Genomic DNA, 23,217 nt, shown 5'->3' with positions numbered 1-23,217 from the left:
TGTGTCTTTTTTTTTTTTAAAACTCAGTAACAGATGTGATTTAAAATGTAACGAAGTACAATACTTACTTAAGTTAAAGTAAAATTACAGGTTTTATAAACCATTTAAAAAGTCCACAAAACGACTCAATTACAGTATGACGAGTAAATGTAATTTGCTTCTTTCACTTGGAATTCAAATGGGGGCCCTGAAATGTGTATGTATTGATCAATAATAAATATATTGTATAATAAAATATATTGAACAAAGGCTACTGAGGTCAGTAGTCAATGCCAAAACCAGAAACCTGCAGTCTGTGTCTGTGCAGAAACGTCCTCACAGTCTCTCTTCCTATGTCCACAAAAACAAACATGAAAAAGACTAAATGTGCTCTGAGAAGAAAAAATTATTACATGATTGAAAACAAATTTAACCAAACAGCTGTTGATGTGTTTTGGATGTCTGGGGTCGCTACACTTGTGTGAAGTCAAAGGTCACGAGTCTAAAAAGGTCGGGTACCAGTGAGTTCAGTGTTTTTACTGTTATATGTATATATGATTTTGTCGTATCCTCCATTTTGTTGTCAGACCTTCATGTGTCCCGTCACTAGCGGAGTGATCTGTGGTGGGGCTGTAAATGTGACCACTTCCTCTTTTCATCGTTTTCAACCATCAGTTTGGTTCCTCTTAAAGCGGAGTGTGTCACTCATGTTTCTCTGAATTGTTTTATTAAAGATGCAGGACGCAGTGTTTTTCATTTTTAGAGACCTGTCTGACTGTTATGAACTGTTTGAAGAAGTGATTCAGGTAAAGACGGTCTGTGACGAAACACGTTTTCTTTGCCGTCTGCTCGACAGAAATCAGGCTGTGAAGAAAACCACCAGGCCAGTTACACATATGAATTCATTTATTTAAAGAATAAATCCTGCATCAATATTTTAAGACAAAAAAAAAAAACAACAAACTAAAAAAATACTAAGATTTCCTTTACACTTTAAAATAATTTTGTTCTTTTCGAAACCATCACACAAAAAATAGAAACAAGTACAATTTTTTTTTTTGTAATTTAAAAAAATGTAACTGTACACAGCAGAATATACCATTTATTGCAAACTGAACACCCCCTGACACCTCAGAAACTATACACACAAGTATTGCAATTCACCTAGAGATATGAAAGACAAAAAAAAAAAAACTATTCTGATACAGATCTCTTCTTCTTCTTCTCTGGACCCAGCAGTCTGCTTTCCCCTTGTGCTGCAGACAGCGCTGCGGGGCTTTCAGTAACTGTGGCACTTTGTCTCCTCCTCTGTTAAGATTCTAGAGAAACACAGTCCTCTTTGGGGGGACACAACGCTAACACACAACCGAAATGATTCAACGTTCCTCTCTGAGCGGGGGAAATAAAAAGAGTCCTCCACTGCAGCGAGTGCGCGACGCACTTATTACACTGAGTTTACAAAAAGCTGGTGCAACTTCAGAATAAAGCACTCCTGATTTATTTATTTCTTTTTGCATTATGGAAATTCAAAAAATAGACATTCTGTCCTTTGCTATTGCTGAGAAAGTTATAAAAAGCAGCTCATTTAGAAAACATTTCGGAAACAATCACAGGACACGCTTACTTTTTTAAAAAGCCCACCATCGAAGAAGAAGTCGATTACTTTACAGTATTCTGACGTGTTGCTATTAATAAATGCTATCGTAGTGAAACCCAGTGAACAAAAAATGTTGCCTGATAACAAGTTGGAGCTCGGGATGTTTCACAGGAAGAGTCCTAACAAATGCCCCCGACAGGAGACGGTATCAGACGGAGAGTCATTCAGAGGAGTGGACAGTACCGCGCCTAGAACAAACATTCCTGTTAGAGAGAGAGAGCCGTGACGACGTCCTCTCAGTAAACATTAAATCCACCTCCAAAAAGAATCCGCAGTCGCAGACCAGAATATATCCGCAATGAACGTCAATAAATAAAAAAAAGTGACAGGAATACATCCCCCACCCAACCCCCCGACCCCCCGTTTGTCACCGACACCCGCCTGACCACAGTCAAACCACGTCACTGGAATGAGTAAGAACAAGTTAGGGTACCCAGCCCCTAGTTTCACAACATAAATTATCAAGATTTATAGCATCAAGATCTGCAGTTAATCACGATGCAGACGTTAAGATCTGTTATGCCTTTACGCTCCGTCGCATCACAGACGATATACAGAGAAGCAAGGTCGGTAATCAGACCACCAACCACATCCTGAAGCAGCCCCTTCACAGCTGCTGATAGTCCACTAACTTAAAGTGAGACACTGAAAAAAACCACATGAATAAATATAGATCCCCCCCGACTGCAGTGTGTTCTGTATTTGACAAGTGCATTACACAAAACAGTTCCCTCAAAGTTTCATTTTCAATCCAGGAAAAGAAGTCGTCTCACACACACACGAGAGTGGGTTTTGAAATGTTGAAAAAAGGTGAACGTCTCTGCTGAGAAACCCTGAACGAGTCGAGCTATTTGAATATTCTTTTTCCCTCTCAGTAACTCTTGACACTCAGCAGTCCGGCCAGAAGAAAAGGCTTTGTCTGTGTGTGTGTGTGTGTGTGTGTGTGTGTGTGTGTGTGTCTACAGTTTAATCTCTGAACAGGACTGGTACTGGTTTCCAGTGAGAACGCAGAATGAAGCAGTTAAATGTTAGATATCAGCGTTTCTGCGGTGCGGCTTCACGGTCTGCAAGCCCAGTTTGCTGCTAATCTAATCCCTGGATTTCCTCTTATGTCCCAGAAGTGTGGATGATCTTTACTGTTACAGAAGATGATTTACAACATTAAGGTGAGTAGTAGGCATGTTTAGACTGCTCGGCTTTGTCACGTTAGTTTGGGCTGGAGAGCACCACTAGTCCTATTTCTGGTCTTCTCTTTTCTTAGTCTTAGGGGGAGGTGCACCACAATCATCTTATTATCTTGCACCGTGTGAACTCCTTTGTCTCAGCATCCCAGCTGTCCGCCGGGCTTCTCCATGCTGCGCTCTGAGAACGCAGCATGTGGCTGCTGCTCACGCTGGGAGTTAGTTTGATCAGCGACGGCCGATTGTGTTTGTTCTTTTTGGTGGGGGTCTGCCTTTTCTTTCTTATTGATTTTTTTTTTTTAATGTTTAAAACAGCTCAGGGTTGAACTTAATTCTGTGTGGCGTCCTTGTACGTTTCCGTCTCCAGCTTCTGAGCCTTGGTTTAATTGTTTTCTTGTTTAGGAGGCCGTAACAGAAGTGCGTGTTAATGTCCGTCTCATGGCGCGGTAACGACTGATTTAGACGTTTCAGGAGGATCTTCAATGTGTGACACTTATACTCAAGCCTGTAGGTACGATACACTAAAAGTACGACTGAATCTGAAAACTCATGATGGGATATCGGAAGCAGAGTGAAGACTAACACTGTCATTTTACGCACTAGCTGCTGGACTTTTTGCGCCTAGAGTTGCATAACCCAACAGCAAAGTGAGACTAGTGACATCAGTTATTCCACTAAATATTGATTTCTGAACTCTTCTGTCAGTGTTGTCGTTTAAAAAGGAGAACCAGTCGTCCTGGTCTGATACTGCATGTGTGTAGTTTGAGTGTGAATGTTTGCATGTGACTGTGCCGCAGCGTTTGAATTCACTTTTAAGACTCGTGTGCGAGTGACCTGAAGCTGTGTGCTCCTGTGTGTATGAAGCAGCAGTCACTTTGACATTAAGACTTCTATTCACTAAATTCTGTTCATTTCTCTCATGAGGCTACATATTATTAGAGAAAACAATGCAGGTAAAATCTTCACACCTGCAGTCTGATGATGTCCTCGTTAAAACTGTGACGAGAAACAGAGGACTGAAAATAAATCTGTCCTTCAATGAGCTGCACATGTTGATGTGTTTGAGTCAGCTGTGTTTGAGCTGACATCATGTCAGAATCTTTTGGTAACGACAAAAAATGTAGATCGTTTCATTTCTTGTTTGTGTCCGTTTTAGTAAGCCTAGTTGACAACAGTTGTAACACATTGGGGTCTCTGATGGGTTAATAAAAAGGGAGACTATTTGAAATGTTCTCTTTTATCAGACAGAACACTGCCTCAGCTAATCTTGCAGGTGAAGATGCCTGATATGGGGATCCTGGGTTTGAATTGTTAGAGACATCGCTGCAGTCAGCCCGTCTACTGCACGCTCCTGGAAATCTGCAACATCTGGAGCATGTGTTGTGTGTATTTTGTAGAGGGATGTGAAATCATCAGAAGGTTACATGTAACGAGTGGAGGGATTACATGCAAAGCCAAATTGCTTACCATGGATTTCAACAATTTAGATTTATTCTCTCTTGTGTACAGAAAAAGTCTTGTTGTATTAATTTAAACTCAAAACAGGGAAGTAAGTGTTGGTTTAATGTTTGTGTTCAGTATAGGGACTTAAACCTCAGCTCTCTCTTCAAACAGGTTTTTGTATGTGTAGCAACATTTTGTTATTTTTGAAAAGTATGATCTGATGTTTGAAGGGGTTTGTCTCAAAGATTTGAAATCATCATGAAATCCAGAACAAACTGCATATTTATAATCCGAGCTGAGTCCCAGTGGAACAAGTTAAAAAAAACAGTCCACACCCATCACATAGAACCTTCGCGGCTCACAACAGTACTCTGTTCTGATTCAATGCACAAGTAACATCAGGTCTAAGTGTTAACCTCTGCTTTAAGAGTTATGCATAGTTGACCAAACTATTCAGGGCTTCAATTTTCTCATGTTGCTACGGTCAGATCGGTTGCATGTGAAATGTTTTCCACCTCAAACTTGGCACTAAGGTTGGTTTCCAATCACGATCTTTAAATCTCGGGTTCCATTCACATGGCAACAGACATGACAAGTGAGCGTTTGACGTACGATGATTGTGGTCGTGAACTGATTCAAATCTTTGGCTACGATTAAAGTGCCCCATAAGATGTATAAGAAGGACTGTTTTACTAATGATCATGGTTCAACACGATTTTGCAGCGTCAGCGCAAGCCGAATAATCTAATATATCAAAAAACGTTAGTAAAGCGACCCGAGCAGTTTGATGAGTTTTCTCTAGTGGACTGGCAACAAGCATTCTGTCTTACTTTGAGAATCAGAAGACAGTTATATCACCTAATAAGCAGACCTTTGTCACTTGCTTGACGGGAAAGACGATACACTTTAAGACTCAACATGTGGTTATAATATTTCTGCAGTTACTGTGTTTTACTGAGTGCTGCAGCTCCGGGGCTTTGCAGTGGTGGAAGGTGAGTTTGGGGGTTCGTGGTCTGTCAGGACAGTCAGCCTGTGGCCTCTCTGAGGCACTGGAATGCTGAAGTTGCGGACAGGTTGATGGCCTTCTCTGCCCAGTGCTGTGGCGAGCCTAGAGGGGCATTAGCCTGGTGGTGTGGAACAGGAGGGGGTTCAGATCCTCAGCATGGACGGCCCGATGGAGCGACGGCTCTGAGCGACTCCGCTCAATTTTTGGCAGCAGATCTTGCACCTGCTCGATGGCTACCAGGATCTGAAGAAGGAATACCAGATAGAGAGGAAAAATGTCAAAGTGAGAATTCATTATGGTGTTTGTAAAAAGATAGCAATCACTCTCAAGCCACCTGCTACATTTTAAATGTGACTCCTCTTTTCCAACAACTCCATATGTGCATGTGATGACAGTGCTAATGCTTTTTATGGACATTATCTGCATTTAGACAAAAGAACATGGCAGACATACATTTGTTTTGAGCATTTAAATGCCAACATTTAAGGCAGGGTTGGTCATTTTAGAAAACTAGCATGATTTTGAAAGTAGCATTCCCTCAGTGCTCCGTCTGCACCCCCCCTCCGTGCGCCCTCTAAAGCCACGCCCCCTCACTTACATGCACGAGCACCGTTACTCCAGAAGTGGACCTCAGCTCATCTCTTGCATTGTGTAGAAACTACGTCGTCTCATTCAGAGGTAAGTAAACACTAAACTTTATCATAATACATAAAAAAAGTGACTATTTTACTACTCACAACGGCCAACGACAAACTCACAGTATAAACTCCGTCATCTGTGACATGCTTTGAGTGTGAGCTAGTGCACGGAAGGGGTAGAGAACGAGCAGGGAGACAGGGAGGTTCATGATTGGTTCATCAGATTGGTACCTCGAGGCAGACATTGGTCAAAGATGCTACAGATGACAGATTTTCTTTGTTCCTTTTTCAGAGCACATGAGGTATTAATTTACTGTCAGGACCTAAAGACAATTTCAACCAAAATCTTAATAGTTTATCGTTTGTCTGAACTTTCGTCTGCCATATCTTAAAAGCTACTGTTTGCAGACTTCAGGTACACTCACCGATATCCTCTCCTTCACAAAGGTTCTACAATACTGTAGTAGTAACACTCGTGACAGCGTGGTCATGGACTCACAGAGGTGAGACGATGCAGGGAATGTGTTCCCTTTTGAGCTTGAGCTAAATATGGAGATGCATTACTTTTAAAGCACTCACCTGTGGAAACAGCGGCCTCTCGTCCCGTTTGAACTTTAAGCAGTCGACGATGAGCCTTTTCATTGACTTGGGTGAGGTACTAGACAGCTTGCTGAGGTCTGGAGACAAGTAACCGCGTCCAACCATAAAGATTATCTAAGAACGAAAACAAGGAGACAGTTACTGAATTCGTCAGCGCTATAGATATTAAAAAAACAGTGTTGTGTTATTTAGATGGATGAACACATGTAAGTGATCAGGGCTGAGTCGTGTGCAGTCTGTTCACAAAAAGTCAAGCTGCAGAAAACACTCTCTCTGCTGACCGCTTCATTTTAGCCTCACTTTTCCCAGTACGGCTTCTTCCTTTAATAGTGATAAAGGGAGTTGTAAATCTGACGCCCTCTCTTGGTATAAAATTGTATTACATGTGACTGTCAGTAAAATTACAAACAGATCGTCTTTTAATACATTTTTAAATCGGTTAAATTATTAACGGTGATTAATTGATTAACCATTAATCAATACCATCCCTAATGCCTTCGTATGTATGCAAATCTTTCCAAAACAAAAATGAAATGTTTTAATATCTACTATTATTCCAAAATGTGGAAAACAGTGAAAATAAAGAAAAGTCCTTCTATTAGTAGGTGTGCCCTAGATACAGCTTACAGTCGCTCTATTATATCAATAAAGTATTCTGTATTATTGATAATACTGTTACTGCTGTGTGTGTGGTGTGTGTATAACTACCGCCACTTTCAGAGTTGTATTGAATACCATCTACTGCTTTTTGTTGAGCGGTACATGAACATGTGGCTAAGCTGTATTTCCACATTATAAGTTGAAGTACCTATAGTGTGACTGCCAACAGTCAATAATAAATAACCTCCTGTGTGTTAGTGTTACAGGAGAGCATGCCTATGTGACTAACCTGGTCTCTGTTGTTGATATTGCAGTAAGGCAGGGTCCCTGACATCAGCTCAAACAGCACCACTCCGTAGCCGTATACATCAGACTGGAATGTATAGGGGTTTGTGTCCTGCATTCGGATCACCTCAGGTGCCTTAGGAAAATAAAAATGAATCAAAAAGACAATGAGTGTAATGACCTTCAAAAATTGCAATAAATTAGGGCGCACTCACACAAGGCAAAGTTGCCCTAAACCATGCTGAAGCATGATTGGATTCAATGTTTGTCAGTCAAAAGTTTACCTGATCGTGACATCTGACCCAGCTGACTACATTTTGACCCCCTTCTCACTATTACGTTCAGTCATATTGTTTCTACTAGTGATGTTCCTGAGCAGCTAGTTTCCTTCCTTACTGTTTAAATGAAAATTTAAACTAAAAGACTAAAAGTCTAAAAGTAAGAAAACACTTTAATTTGAATTGTCTGCGGGGTAAACAATGTAATTTGGTGTGCAGAGTGTGGCTAACGTTAGCAATGCTAGCACCTCCAGCCTCCCTGCAGCTTAACATCCACGTCCCCGTGCCGAGTGTTGTCATGCATCGCTCCTGTCCATATGCCAGTTTAACCTGACGCAGCCTACATACAACTTTATCTCCATTTCATAGGTCAAAATATTCCCAAACCCCTACAAGATGCTAGAATAAAAATCTTAGAACTGAAAAATGGACTGGAAAAAAAAAGCTTTTGTCTGGATAATAATGATACGGTATTTAGCTTTCCTCATCATCCACTCAGTTGACATTCTTGATAAATAATTCTTCTTCTCTTTTCTGTGGATCGATCCAGTATTAGTAGGGTTGATTTTCTTATATTCCTACAGTATTGACTTTTTTTTCAATTAAACTGTGACCCTATCAATTCACAGTAAGGAGAGGTAGAATATTTATCAGAATTTAGTCAGCTAAGTATGGGTGGATGATGAGGAATGCTAAATGCTGCATCATCATTATCCTGGTAAAAGCTTTCTTTCGTTTCAGTTCAAAATGTTCTATTCTAAATGTTTGTCTCGTATTTCAGTCCTTGTTGTCCTTATAGTTCCAGAAAAGTCACTCACTCTAGTGATATATCTTAAGCCTGGTTCACACTTGCACAAAACTCCTAAAGTTTTCAGGGTGGGCTACATGTGTGAACGCCAACATTTTTTATTCTGACTTTTGGATTTCCTGGATTTCCTCCTGCCAGCCCCCTGGTATATTTTCAGCTGATGTAAAAACACAGCAGGGTATTAAGTTTCCTGTTCTCCAGTATGTTCTTTTCTACTCTCTGTTGATATTGCTATTCTGTTAAACTACAAGTCACATTGATATAAAGGAAAATATTCTCATAATAGCGTTATATAGTGGACTCTGTTGCTTCATCTGCCACTTCCATGTTGTTCTTTTTACGTCATGTATTGCCTCACGAGACCCCCCCGCCCCCCCTCCTGTCAGAACCAGGATAGTGTCCCGCTGTGAGACGCATATGTGAACAACCACATCAGGAGGATTTCAGGGGCAGTCCTCTTGAAATTCTCTAGAATTTTTTCAGGATTTAAAAGGTATTCATTAAAGTAATTGGTAAAGAGGCTTACCATCCACAGAATGGATCCACTGGGTTGTTCAACCTGTTGAGAGCCGCTCCATCGAGACTTCACTGTGGCCAAGCCAAAGTCACCGATCTTGACGGTCCAGCCCTCGTGGAGAAAAATATCTAGCAGCAGAGCTCAGGACGTATAAACAGAGGACCGGTGTACAATTTCATCACACAAGAAGCTATGAGGATTGAGAGTTAAAGGGAGGAACATGAACACTGAAATGTGATTTCATAAAAGAGATCAAGACTACCTACTCTTACTTCTTTAAGATCACTGTCCTGCTACAATGTCCCCGATTAAAGGGAACACGATACCTACCTTGAAGAGATGTTAACAGCTGTACCACTTCATTCAATTCAGATGTTCATTTTAAAGCCAAGGTATGTTAAAGCACATTGAAAAAACCAACGACTATATTTCAGTTCCAGTATTTTGACTATTTTCTTAACTGTATTAGTGGTTTAACATTTTCTATCTACAGATAATTATGTCCCAAATTCTCATCGTTTTCAGGCAAGTTCACAGCCGTCGAAGCCTTCATACCTACACAGGTATTTAAAGTTTTAACTGAGCAATACGAGGATACTGTTTGACTTCAGATCTCGGTGGATGATGTTCTTTGCATGAAGATAACTGAAAGAGAAGAAAAGACAAAATCAAAGATTAATAATGAGCAGTAGTATCAGTCATTTCGCTTTCTCAGAGGAGCTTTTTAGCAAGAGGTCCAACTGCTCTGTTTGGTATTATCCTATGAAGACCAGTTCAACAACTTGTTTAACAACCCTAACACTCTGGACCACAGACACACCTGAAGCACCAGGTCTGGATTTCATGCAGTCATGTTAAAATCCTTTTCAGTATAAACATGAAACCCTGTCAGAGTGTAAGATAGTCGACCACTGTATTGTAATAATGGATAGAGATGGCTGCTGTCTGTTGCTGAAGATTGACTACTGGATGCATGTGTCATCACCAACAGAAATAAAAGATTGAGGTTTATTTGAATGGTGAATAGATTTTTTTAGTCTTCTGATTGCTCAAAGCGGTATTACACCACAGGTCAAACATCTACACATTCACACCCTGATAGTAGACGCTGCTCTGTAAAGTGTCCATCAGAAGTAACTCATCCATTCATAGACATAAGTTTACGCACGGCGGAGTTTCACCCCGATGCGCACACACACACACTTGCGAGCACACAGGTGAGCACACTCTCACCAGCGGAGGCCTGGGTGTGTGTGGTTGTGTCTCATGGACACACGCAATAATAAAAAGTCCGTAAGAAGCATCAGAAAATAAAGTAGTCGGCTGAGTTGACTTCGGACTTTTCTGAGCATGTCTCTCTCTCTACCGTTACTCAGGAGATGAGCTGTGACCATGCTACATTCAGGTGTGCTCAGAAAATGGAGTAGCATGAACCCAGTATTGTGAGTTGAGTGAATCGTTACATCCCTATAGACTATGGAACATAAATGTGTCGTTTCCAAAGGATAATTTAAAACTCTCTAAAAGGTTGTGTCCTGTGATGATTAATTTTTAGAAGTGAAAGATGAAATTAAATCAAGGCCCTGAAACTCACTCCATGCCCTGTGCCGTCTGTCTGGCCACATCGATGCGACGCATAGTGTCAAACTTGGTTTCTGTAACATGCAGATGGCGATACAGGCTGCTGCCTTCACACCACTGCGTGATGATGGCGAAGTTGGGCTTAGTCATGTAGCCCATGAACAGCAGGATGTTGACGTGGCGGGTCTTCCTGCAGAGAACATCAATGGAAACAGGATAAGATATACCATTTGCCCATTCACAAACAACACATCCATGTAACATGAAGTAGCATCCATGGAGTTTATATTATTTTAAGACATTTTTCCATAGAAATAGATAGATAAAATGCTGCAGTACAGGTTTCCTTGTTTTTATGAAACAGAAAAGACTCTTAAGTATGTTAAAAAAGGGACCATGACTCTCACCTTAAGACCTGCATTTCATTTTTGAACGCCTGTAACTGCTCGGGTGTCGGCTCAGTGACTTTAAGGATCTTAATCGCCACGTCTCCGTGCCACTTGCCCTTAAAGACTGTTCCAAAAGATCCGGCTCCTATTCTCTTCTGAATGTTGACTTCTCGCGAGTGAACCTCCCAGTAGTAACTCGAGTCTCTGTAGCCCCCTCGATGCTGGAATGAATGTTTACATCGAGGATTTAATTTAACTCACAATATGAATATTTAAGAAAGGATTTTTCTCTCTCTATTCATCAGTCTAAGGATCAACGGCCTCATACCACTTTCTTTTTATCGTCCGATGAGGAGGACTTGCGCTCCTTGTGCTCTGAGGGAGACTTGGGAGGTCTCCTACCAGGAGAGCCCAGATGAGACGGTGGGCTGGTGGAGGGCTTCGGCGAGGGCTCAGGACCTGCAAAACCGCGAGACAGGACAAGGTTGTACTTGAGAAAAACATATCATACAAATGATGAAACAGAGAAAAAGATTGTTTATTAAAACTTTAAAAAACGTACCTATTGTATTGTTCATTTTTAGTGCTTCCTGAAAAGTAGAGGAAAGACAACATTTAAGTGTTTATTTCATGTCATATACAGGTTAGTAAAGGTGTTGAATCAATGGTTTTTCATGAGTAAGACCAACATTTTCATAAACTGCACAGATGTGAAGACAGCCTCTCTATGAAAGAAAGGACGCAGATATAGCATAACCCAAGTTTATTAACATGACATGTCTGATGCACTGCATGAACGGTGTAAATAACTGTATATGATATACAAGTTAAATCCTGACAACAAACAGGCCCAATCAAAACATGGTCCATGAGGCAACACTGACCTCTATGATGCTGACGCCAGCAGGGCCCACTGTGCTAACCATATGAACATTAGGTGTGGAGGTGGAACGATGCCTTTGTAGAGACTGGCCGTCTCCAGCCGGCAAGGGGAAGTGGAAAGCCGAGGTCGGGGACAGGAGGTCCATCCTAGGAGAGTAAAAGAATTGGTCAAGATTGTATTCCACCATCACTAAAAAAGTATCCTACTCTATGTGTTTGGATATAACTTTCTTAGTACGTGTGCTTACCCAGAAGGCTCGGGGGTTAAGGCTAGGTTGCTCTGCGAAGGGGAGTTATCTGGCAATAGAATCTGTGGGTACTCATATGTACAGGTAGTGGAATCACACCTGGACAAACATGAGGGGGAAGGGGAGGGGACAATTAAAATGTACCAACAAGTTCTGTAACACGTCATTATTGTTTATCATCTACATCTGAAAATCTTTCCTAATGGATAATGTAAGCATGTTTGTCCCGCTGATTTCACTGCAGAGCCTGCATCACCAACAACAGTGGAAAAAGTGTTTCTCTTTCTACACTCAGTGTTTAGTTTTTCCTACCTAAATATTCCAGCTTTAAGAGTGATTTTGAAAACAGAAACAACAACAAAAACAAACAAAAATTTAATAGTGGACAGGCTGTGGCGGTAAGTCAAATGGGCTTTCAAGCTGGTAAGTGGACGCATTGTGTGTGTGCACGTGCAGCCGCCTCTTCTCCTTCAGCATTTGTTTGCTTGATACTCTCGGGCTCAAATGACTACAGCTGAATATCTAAGTCCTCATCCATAAATACTTCTGCAATTATAATTCTGAATGTAATTGTTGGTGTTTGAGTCTTTTTGTGGCTTTTCTACGATTCAAGAAAAACCGAGACTCCATCCTGAAATATCCTATATAGAAGAAATTTGTCATTTGATTTAATTTGTTTTAATAAATGTTTATATATGGTGGCACTATTTAATTAGATTTGTCAGTATCACACACTGGTGGATGATTTGGGAATTTGTTACTGTCAGGTAAAAGTGATTGGAAAATCTGCAAAAAGTCTACAAAGTTTTGGTTGTAGTTGTGCCAGGAGTCGAGTTAAAAATTGTTTAAGTCTTTAAGTATCTTGGTAAATGGATGATCCCAAACAAAGCCTTCTGTTTAAAATATATTATATATTTAGAACAAGAAACTTCACAGACATGTTTTGGGCAGCTCTGAGACTTATTTAAACTGGTTGAAAAGGAGGAGAATATGTGACCTTTAAAGTAACACAGTGGTTTGAGGACTCTTGCAGGCTGGGCTTTAAGTTAAGGCAAAGAGGAGGTTGGTTAACAACGTTTTAAGTTAGTTAAGATGGCCTGTCCACAAAGTTCAGAAACATCTTCATAACAGCTGACAAGCCAGAATCTGGCACGTTGCGTTTGATGCAGGATGTAAGACAGTGTTCTTCGAGGTGAAATATTGTGCATGAAAGGAATCTCTAATGTACAAAACTAATGCTGAATCTGGCCGGCATGGAATGACAGGAAATAAATGTGATGCCCTGCAAAGTGCTGCCGTCTTCCTCTACTCACCGTTTGCTCACTGTATCCATGTCCACACACACAGTAGGGACCTTGCTACTGCAGTGCTGGTGAAATTTATATCCACATGTCTGACATCTGAAGCCGTTAAAAAGAAACTTGTGGCAGAAATCACAGTAAGCCAGCTTGAAGAAGGTTTTCCGTACCTGTACAGATAAAAGGTAACAATAAACATTTCAGATGTAGAAACGAGCATGTTGACATCCAGGCTGTGTGTTTGACAGTTACTTACAAAGTTGTGCATGGTAAGTGGAATATCATCTAAGACCTCAACTAAAAGCTCCTCTCCAACCAGAGGAGTGATGTCGGTGTCCCAATCTGTCAGTCTCTTACGGCTGGTGAGGACGAGAGAGGAGAAAAGCATTGATGAGAAAAGATATTCTACACATTATCATTTCAAAAACAGTTAATTCCAAAACTTTAGACTGTTATTACTTTGTTCAAGTGATTCCCCAATAAGAATAATGTGTAACTTAAGATTTCTTGAGATAGTCATAAAGAAATGGTGCCTTCTTATTGGACGATATAGGCAAATATTGCATGATTTACTCATCGTTTTTTGAAAACGAGAGGGAAAACCAATTTGTTGTTCATTCTATCTCTGGGCAGAAAAGTGCTGGCTGTGCGCTTGGGAGTGTTTGCATGAAGCTGCATGTCCCTCCTGTCTCTATGACAACAGTCTGTTGACAACGGCCGCTGTATGACTGACACAGCTCCGTTACCTTTTACTGCATGTTTTTATATTTCAGATCGTTTCTTTCACGATCAGACATGGAGCAAAGAGGATGTGGGTACAAGACACGATCAATAGACGGCAAAAATACAGGAAAAATCAAACATTAGGAAAAGAGCGCCTGTGCGGTCAACAGCGCCTTTCTGGAAAGTTGAAACATTTTCAACTTGAGTGCTTGGAGCGGCCACACAAAAAAGGCAAATCACTTGTATGAACAGACGCTGCGCTTATTCTCCAGACAGCCTCTTTCTGCTGAGAACGCTCTCTCATCATTGAAAACAATTGAAAAAAAGATGCTGGCGCTAAGAAAAAAAAGACTTGGTGGACATGGGCCCTTTTCTTTTCACTTCTTGTTTATACATCTACAAAGCGTCCGTTTCAGCAATATTTCAGCTAAGCAGAATGTCTACGGCTGCAGACTGTAAACAAGGAGCTTTGTTTTGTTAACATGTCGTTTTATAACACAACTGGGGTGAATAGTTATGTTTTGTGCATTTGCAAGAATGGTACAAAAAAAAACATAATTCAGAATGTGATTAATTTCTGTAACACTGTAATACAGACAGTACATCAGGCAGCACAGCATGCATATATACACTGCTCAAAACAATTCAAGGAACACTGAATCGTCACAGTAGGTCTGGGGAATTAATCGAGTTTCAATTTCATTTACAATTTTGGCTTCCCACGATCATGAAATTAAGGTAATAGAGATTAAACGACAACTGTGCCACATACAGTGCTGCACTTGATTTGTTTTAGGTTTTATCTTGTGTATTAAAGTAAAGTGTTTGCATGCATGTGATCCAGATGTTTTAAAATCAACGAGTAATCGTGTTTGATAATTGTGATGCCAATATCAATCAAAAATAATCTTGATTGTTATTTTTACCATAACTATTTCACATTACAAAACCGAGTCAGATAAACTTAAGAGATATAAATATCTCCGTGTATGAAGCACAAGTGATTGTGAATAAATTTCACCTGCTTTGGTGCAGAACAAACCTGACAACAGGGGCAATGGAGAGGCGAAGGCAAGACAACCACCAGAAAGCGAAAGGTTTTTTATGTGGTGGCCACAGACAATTTCTCTTTCCTCATCCCTCCTGATTGACATAGTGGGTAAATATCTTTACAATTACCGGTATAGTCATTTATAACGTAATAATAATTAAAAAAAATATTTAAAAAATGCAGTTTTAGGCGCGTTTGGTGTAGCTTCAGCTTCTTTCTCCTGCTCCTCTGCTGTCTGCATGACAGAGCACCGTTGGGGCACGTTAACACACCAACATGTGCACACAGACACAGGAACCCCAGCCACCATGCGCTCCCGTTTACTTTTAGTGCAACCGAACAGTCAGTGATTGGTACAGACCAAGTCTTTATGATTGGGATTGCACTTGATTGGCATTACACAAGGAGAGCTGGACAGGGTCAAAGAAGGGCTTCGACCCAGGAACAGGGCCAGTATCTGCTTCTTTGTGCAAAGAGCAACTGGAGGAGCCTTGCCAGAGCCCTACAAAATGACCTCCAGCCAGCTACTGGTGTGCATGTTTCTGACCAAACTGTCAGAAACATGCACACCAGAATTGGCAAGTCGCCCCGTTCTCATCACAGATGAGAGCAAGTTAATCTGCGTACATGTGACAGGTGTGAAAGAGTCTGGAGACGCCATGGAGAATGTTATGCAACCTTATCCAGCAAGACCAGTTTGGCAATGGGTCAGTGATGGTGTGGGGAAGCATATCCTTGAAGAGTTGCACAGACCTCCATGCAATGGCCCTGGGTTCTTCATGGTGCAGACCAATGCGCAGCCTAATGTGGCCACAGTGTGTAGCCAGGGGGTCTTCATGGATTGCGTTCAAGACAGTCAGGAAGAATCAATCAGACTACTGTAAATGGCTGCAAATGAGAGGGCATTTCAATAATTCCAAAGAACGAAATGTTGCACACCTGTGCCATTGGTTAACCTCCCAGGTGCCTAAGGTTGCTGACCCCTGATGAAGGCACGTCCTGGATGACAAAGGCATTGATGCCATTGACTGGCCCTCAATCCAATTATGCACCTATGGGATGTTATGAATCAGTGCATCCAAGTACCAAGTACCGCCACAGACTGTCAAGGCGCTCACTGGTGACTGATCTAAGTCTGGGAGGACATACCCCAGGACACCATCCGCTGACTCATCAGGCATGCCAAAATGTTGTAGGGAGTGCACACTGGCACGTAGTGGAGTGACTGGGTCTCATTATGAGTTGCTGTGATAAAATCTAGCCTGTTTTCAATGTTTTACTAATCAGTGTGATTTAGAATCCAGCCCTCAATGGGTTGATGATTTTGATTTCCATTGACTGTTGTTACATCATTTTGTTCTCAACAAATTAAACAATGCACATCAGTAATTTTTATTTTCAACTTCAATAACTTGTTCATAAAGATCTGATGTGTGATTTTCATGTTCCCTTTAATAATTTTGAGCAGTGTATGTATTCACAAACTCAACATACAATATACAGTGCTGACATGACAGGTACTTACTGCCACATCATCTTTCATGCAGATAATACGTCATACAAAGCATGATATCTACACTGTAGGGGATGTCATTCAGTCATCTTAAAATAATAATAATAAATCTTACCCTTCAAGAAGGCGAAATACAGCACAGCACTCCTGGCTTAGGCCTCTCACTTTGAGGGCTTTATCTAAGCTCTCGTGCACAGTTTGTCCCTGGCGAACATTCACCTGAAAATACAAAACTTTATTTAAACAAGTGTGACATTGAAATGACAATCATTGGCCCGGTACATTCATGTAACACAGAGGCATACTGTAAGTACTGATAAGTAAAAGTGACCGCTGACATTGAGCTTTGTTGACCCAACTGATTATCTGTGTTGTGACAGAACCTAAGTCCAGAGTACTAAACATTGTTTTTAAAATACTGCCACATTAATAACCACGACATCGCTCAGACCACATGTGGGATATCAGTCAACTACAGCCGATTAACAAACTAGACAGTTCACAAATATTAAGTGCTCATAACTCTGGATATTGTTTCCAGGTCTGTTTCATTATGAAATGATACCTCATTAGAGAATTTGTTATTTCTAAAGTCAGAAGAGCAGTAACAGTTGTATTTGTTTAAAACAGCAGAGCCACTATAAAAAAAACAAGTCTAAAATGTGAATATAGCAAATGATATAAGTGACACAAGCAGACATCTGCCAGCGTTAGTCACTCGTCCTGGCTTCTGTTCTCGTCCCTCTGTCAGCTGTGAGAGTTAGGAGGAGCTGGTTTAAAAAATAGAAAAAGGAGCACACTAAAACAATAACAACTCTTCAGGTGCACGACCACAGATAGTCAAAAAGTCAACATACTGGATGCCCTTTAAAGTCTTTAATCTGAGTTGAGCAGCAGCATTCAGACCAGCAACAGATGCTTTTCAGCAAAGAGCCTTCATCAGCGTTGTTGACAGAAAGTATAAATGGCCCTTATATACAGGAAGTACAATGTATTTTTTTTACAATTCTGCAACGCTGATGAAGGCTCCTTGCTAAAAGCGTCGGTTGCTGCTCTACCCAGATTAAAAGACATTAAAGGACACAAGTGTGCTGACTTTACTACTTGCTAGTGCAACATGCACTGAACAAAAACGGAGTGAGACCAGTCGTTATGGACGAGCTAAATGTATTCTCTTTGTCAGGCAATGCTACATTAGCTTCTGTGAGGTCACCGTCCAGGACTACACGCTGAAGAATATGTCAATACATAATAACTGAGTGATGTTATGTTAGGGGCAAGTTACTCAATGAAAAATTAATTTGAATACAAGCGTCTTGGTTACATCGTTGTGGCATTTGAATAAAAAGCTTTGAAATGCAGACGTATTTTAGAGGAACCAGAGAAGAAAAACGTTGATATTAAACAGAATAAAATAGTGTGAGAAAGTGGAGAAACTTGCAAAAAAAAGTTACTATCTGCAGTAAAAATGACTAAATCATTCTTTGAGGTGAGAAAACAGCTGAGATGAAAAAGTAAACATCTCTCTCTCTCTTTCAAATTTATCATCAAACTTCATGTGACTGTAAAACGTTAACTATAAACCTGCTACAGTGTGATCCATCATCCACCAAATTTTACTTAAAATAATTTGGGTTAATTTTTTCCAAATAAATGAAAAACTTGGTGCACCAAAAAACACCAGAATAGAAGAATTACAGTGTTTGTTGCTCATACTTTGCAGGGGGAGGAACCCAAGACCCCCCAGGTTTAATTTAACTCAGCATATTTGCTCAAGTCGATGAAATGAACGAATTAGCTTTGATGTTGTATTGATTTAATTTGAATAGGGACCGTTCGTTTGTATGATAAACTAGGTTTTCATGTGAGATTTGTCCTTTCTTCAATCACTATCCTTCCTAATGTTTCTTGTAAAAGTGTTGAGCCAGTATGTGTGGTGCATCTGCACATGCACGAGGTAGGAAAGCTAACACCTCCGCCTTGTTCTGCGCCAGGAAAAACCCTGAATATGCACACAGGCCTTTGATGTCTGATGAGACCAACAAGCCAAACAAACCAAAAACAGTGTCGGGCACCATCTGTGAAACCTGACACCAACTGTTGGAGAGCTTACTCATTGATATGCTGTGAAAGATGTCAAATTCTGTGTGAGAAACTTCACTTACTGCTCACAGTGCTGCATGGAAGATGTAATACTCAGCTATCGCACATACATTTTATTACAGCATACTCATCCCTTTTAAAGAGTGTGTTTTTAAAACAAGAGCTGCTGTGAGGTCGATTAAAAAAGCCAAACTTCTTACCACTGTCCTCTGCTTGTTTGGGAGGTAGACTCGGATAGTGCCCCCACCTCGGGGTAGATCCTCCGGACTAGTCTCTCCCGAGGAGGAGTAGGAGGAGGAGGTGGAGGACATGATGAGCGGCAGGATGAGCAAGGCGATGCAGCAATCAGACACCACAACCTCGGGAGTGCTTCATGCACAGTGAGATCCAGAAGAGTAAGTCCTTTACTTAGAACCTGCAACAGCATAGACATCCTTCAGTGTGGAGACAAAATACCACAAAATAAAGTGGAACCGACTGTTGAGGTAGAGTCCTCTGTAATCTGTCCTAGCTGTTACGATACCACTGCTCAAATTCCCTTCCTGAGAAATTAACTGTAAAAAGCTAACTCTATATAAAGCCAGAAGATATGATCAGACAAAGGGGAATGAAACTTCTCTGCTACCAAATTACAAAGTCATTGCATAAGAAAAAACAATCCAAACATACATTTAAAGTTATTTATACGTCTTGTCCTGATGACATACTTTACAAGGCATGACATTTTTTTAATGTTTACAAATGATGTATTTCCTTTGCTATCTTCTCTTTTTAAAATGTTTTAATTATTTACTTCAAAGCAGATGTGCATGAATATAAACACATATACAAATATTCATGTTATACATAGGGCTGTGCACTTAATTGTGATCTTATCCATGTTTATTGCGAAGGGTCAAAGTCTAACTTTATCGCAATAAATCAAATAAAAAAACTTTACAGTAGTCAAGCAGTGCTTTCTGACTCTGCATGTTAGATTGCACCTATTGGATGGAGGCGTGACTATAATGTTCATGCTTTCAGACCATTTGGATGCAGTCACATGAAGCTACAGCTAGCTATTGCTAACCTTAGATCTTTTTACTGCCAGTTTGGTGAAGGGAAATAAAACGTTTATTGGATTTATTTTGGATTCAGGAGAGGCATGTTGCAAACACAGGTATTGTATAAAACAGCAGGTAGCCAAAGAATCTGAGTTAGTTATATGCACTCTCTGATAACAGGACATCAAACTGGGTCAAGGTTGGCCTCAAGTAGCTGCAAGTAGAAGTTAAGGTGACCAAGTTTCTAGAGAAGGGTTGAACTTAACCCAGCTCTGTACCCTTAAGATTAGAGCCTGACCGATTGATTGGCCAGCCGATAATACCGGCCAATATTAGCTTTATCCACTACCATCATGTTGGCTAATTTTATCGCAGATATTACTCGATTGATTCACCAGTCAGAAAGCATTTCATTTGAGTTTCATTGTATTACATTAGCAGTTCTGTTTCACCCGCAGAGGGCGCTGTATGGATTACAACAAGCAATACCACTCTCCAGAGTGTCAAGCTGTGATTCACGTACGGGTCAACATCTTGTCCTCGCTAACAAAATCTTTTCCACAAGGGTTTGATCTGCATTTGAGGGATCAACGCAATACATGTGCATATCTATTCCTTTCTCTACAAATAAAACAAAGCTTTAACAAAGTCAACAGCCGATATATTGGTATCAGAGTTTACTCTCTCCCATTATTGGCGCTAAAAATCCATATCAGTCGAGCCCTACTCAAGATTATTTTATAAACCAGAACTATACTGTGTTTTTAGAGGGGCAAATATTTACAGGTTTTGTTAAACCAATGCAAATTAACAAAAATGATCCACTGGCCAAAAATACTTTAGCAACGCGAGAAAAAGAAAAGTCATACATATCAGTGAAGAAACAAAGTAGGGTTTTCATTCACAGCTTCCCCAACTACCAAGGTGCATTGTGCATGCAAAACGCATCGATCTAATCAAGTTGATCTTCATAAAACAAGGCCATAAATAAGGTATCGCCGTACGTACAACAATAATTTGTAATGCCACATAAAAGGTGGAAGAGTAGAGGATAGGATAGGGCTAGGAAATTAATCGAACATTAATCGAAACAGACATTCAGAACCTCTAACCGACATAATCTTGCCCATGTTGATTATTTCAATTATTTTCAGGGCAGAGTCACGAGACGACACGTCCAATCCGCGACATGGAAGCAATGTCCGTCGTTTGGACACATTTTGTCTTTGATTTCAGTTCCAAATGTTGAATAAATAACCACAAAATAGTTCATCAGATCTGCACTCTTTCATTAGAACACAACTCCCAGCTTTAATAGTTGAGCATATTCACAGTAGAGACCATGTCAGTGAACTATGAGGACAAAAAACAAAATAATCGTTAATTAATCATAATCGAGGTAAAATGTTCAATTAATTGTGATATTGATTAGAGGACACAGATTGATGGCAATTCAGAGTGATTAGGACTATTCAGAGGAAAAAAATCAACATAATGAGAACTGTATGGAGTAAGTCATGAAGTCATTAAAAACACATTCAACCATCTGGTTTCTTCAACTTCCACCCAGGAGCAAAACTATGCCATTAAATTTGAAAGAAATTAGGATCAGGCAATTATCAATATCAAATTATATGAAAAATGTTATCATGATGACATCTTTATTCATATTTCCCAGCCCTAGGTATCACCATTTGACACTACAGCAATAATTTGTAATGCCACATAAAAACAGTTCTGATGAGGGGCATGATTAATGGCAACTTAGAGTGCTTAAGACTATCGAGTATAGGGAGATATAAAGATAAAGGTGTGGAGGGGGTAATGGGGTTGTGTAGCTCCAGACTCAACACTAACCTTTTTTATATGAAGAGAAGCTACAAAAACAAAATGCTGACAGCTGAGCACAGACAGCAACAAGAATCAACATCCTGCAGGATAGCAAATACAGACTCTTAACACTGCTCACACAGGTAACAAAGTTAAACCCCTGAGTTGAATTAAAGTCATGCCTGGCTTTAGATTGTCAGGTAGCAGATCTTAACGTTACATCTGTGAAATTTAACGACACAGATTAACCATATGACGACGTGTGCAGCTAGCATTACTTCAGTAAATATTTAAATGTCACTTTACATACCTGGATGACCTCTGAGGTGAAGTTAAACCCCAAACAAAGACGGTTAAAAGTTTCGCACTTTGCGTGATACTAACGGTAGCTGACGTTAGCCGCTTAGCTTAGCATGGGATTTGACATTTCTAGTTTTGGGAGGCCGTGTTTCTCTCAGGTTTCGAAAGTTTACGACTTAAACTGGACTTTGCTTTTACATGTAGACGCGGGAAGATTAAAGTTGAAACAATTGCAAAACATATTCCTGAGGATACATAGTTTTAAAAGCTTGTGTTAAATCCTCCCAACTCGACTTGAAGCGGCGCTAGCTAGCTGACCAGCTAAGTGCTGAGTGGAGATTATGTAGCTAACTCGGCGCCTAGCTTACTTCACTCTAACATACGCCTGTGGGTGTAGTGTTGAAAATCGCTACCCATCGAAATGTGCTACCGTGCGACTATGCAGTACAGGGAACATTACTTGATGGGGGATTTTCGTTTTAAGAGAAAGGCTTCCTCTCAAACCTTTAATAAAGTATTTATCACAAAGTATCCTTAAAGTGTAAACGCAGTGAGTAATGGTGTTTTAAGTGATGAACTATGTACTTATGTGTTCATCAAGATGCGCTTCCCTCGAAACTAATAATAATAATAAATTAGAATTCTATGGGTATTTATCTGAACAATCAAATGAGCTTAAAATCTAACAAAACAAATTCATATAAACAGTGCGACACGATATAAGTGAAGGAGGATGATTAATAACTTGTTATTGATTGTAGGTGGGACACATTTCAATAATGAAGAAACCAAACTTGCTGCCTGTACCCTGACAATGGATGTGTGGTGAGGAGAGCATTTAAAGTTATTTTGTTGTAATTCTGCTGTCGTTTTACGCACTGGTGGAATGTTTCAACCAGGTAGCACATTTCGACATAACACCGGCTAACGTTAGCCAACTTGGTGGTGGTGGTGGTGGTGGTGGGGGGGGGGTTACCACCGCGTCAGCTTGTTGGCTACTTCTGGTGCCTCCGAACATATACCTCATAGACTTGATTTCTTTATTTAGAAGCGTAACACGGTACAGTTGTTGCGATAACAGCAACACGTCCTTCCATCAAAATGTTTTTATCATAATTTAAATACAAGTCTAAACTCTTACCTGTAGCAGCCATCTTGAATCCTCTCTCAATCTGAAGTCGGATCTGTCAAGAAGTTGAGGGGGAAAGCGGAAGACCTCTCTGAACTGTTTCGTCTTGATTGGTCGATTCTTCCAGCTGCGCTC

General features: G+C 40.4%; 1 protein-coding gene across 3 annotated transcripts; it reads right to left on the bottom strand.

Annotated features, from left to right (window-relative positions):
• Positions 1–867: 867 nt before the first annotated feature.
• On the bottom strand, positions 868–23,169 carry araf (A-Raf proto-oncogene, serine/threonine kinase). Of its 3 annotated transcripts, none has more exons than XM_061037376.1 (16): positions 23,095–23,169; positions 18,981–19,195; positions 16,793–16,896; positions 13,647–13,749; positions 13,406–13,560; positions 12,093–12,191; positions 11,847–11,991; positions 11,525–11,552; positions 11,291–11,421; positions 10,981–11,183; positions 10,587–10,763; positions 9,591–9,637; positions 9,002–9,120; positions 7,394–7,525; positions 6,484–6,618; positions 868–5,509 (listed from the first exon to the last, which is right to left on the bottom strand). In XM_061037376.1, the coding sequence occupies exons 2-16, from the start codon at positions 19,089–19,091 to the stop codon at positions 5,369–5,371; spliced, it is 1,830 nt and encodes a 609-aa protein (XP_060893359.1). In that variant the 5' UTR covers positions 19,092–19,195; positions 23,095–23,169; the 3' UTR covers positions 868–5,368. The 3 variants fall into 3 exon arrangements, with proteins under 3 accessions (XP_060893359.1, XP_060893358.1, XP_060893361.1); XM_061037375.1 differs by lacking the exon at positions 23,095–23,169 and adding an exon at positions 21,964–22,289; XM_061037378.1 differs by lacking the exons at positions 12,093–12,191; positions 23,095–23,169 and adding an exon at positions 21,964–22,291.
• Positions 23,170–23,217: the final 48 nt, after the last annotated feature.

Source organism: Labrus mixtus, chromosome 5 (assembly GCF_963584025.1).
Source record: "Labrus mixtus chromosome 5, fLabMix1.1, whole genome shotgun sequence".
Lineage (NCBI taxonomy): Eukaryota > Metazoa > Chordata > Actinopteri > Labriformes > Labridae > Labrus > Labrus mixtus.
Note: the sequence above shows the minus strand (reverse complement) of the source record. Positions and strands in the feature narration are given on the sequence as shown.

Bases quoted from the DNA above. Each gene is read 5' to 3' on its own strand.
- araf (XM_061037376.1), bottom strand. From the start codon at position 19,091: ATGTCCTCCACCTCCTCCTCCTACTCCTCCTCGGGAGAGACTAGTCCG. The intron at 6,619-7,393 runs GTTAGTCACATA...TTTCGTTCTTAG, and splicing joins ATATCAACAACAGAGACCAG to ATAATCTTTATGGTTGGACG. The intron at 5,510-6,483 runs GTGAGTGCTTTA...TTCCTTCTTCAG, and splicing joins AGAGGCCGCTGTTTCCACAG to ATCCTGGTAGCCATCGAGCA.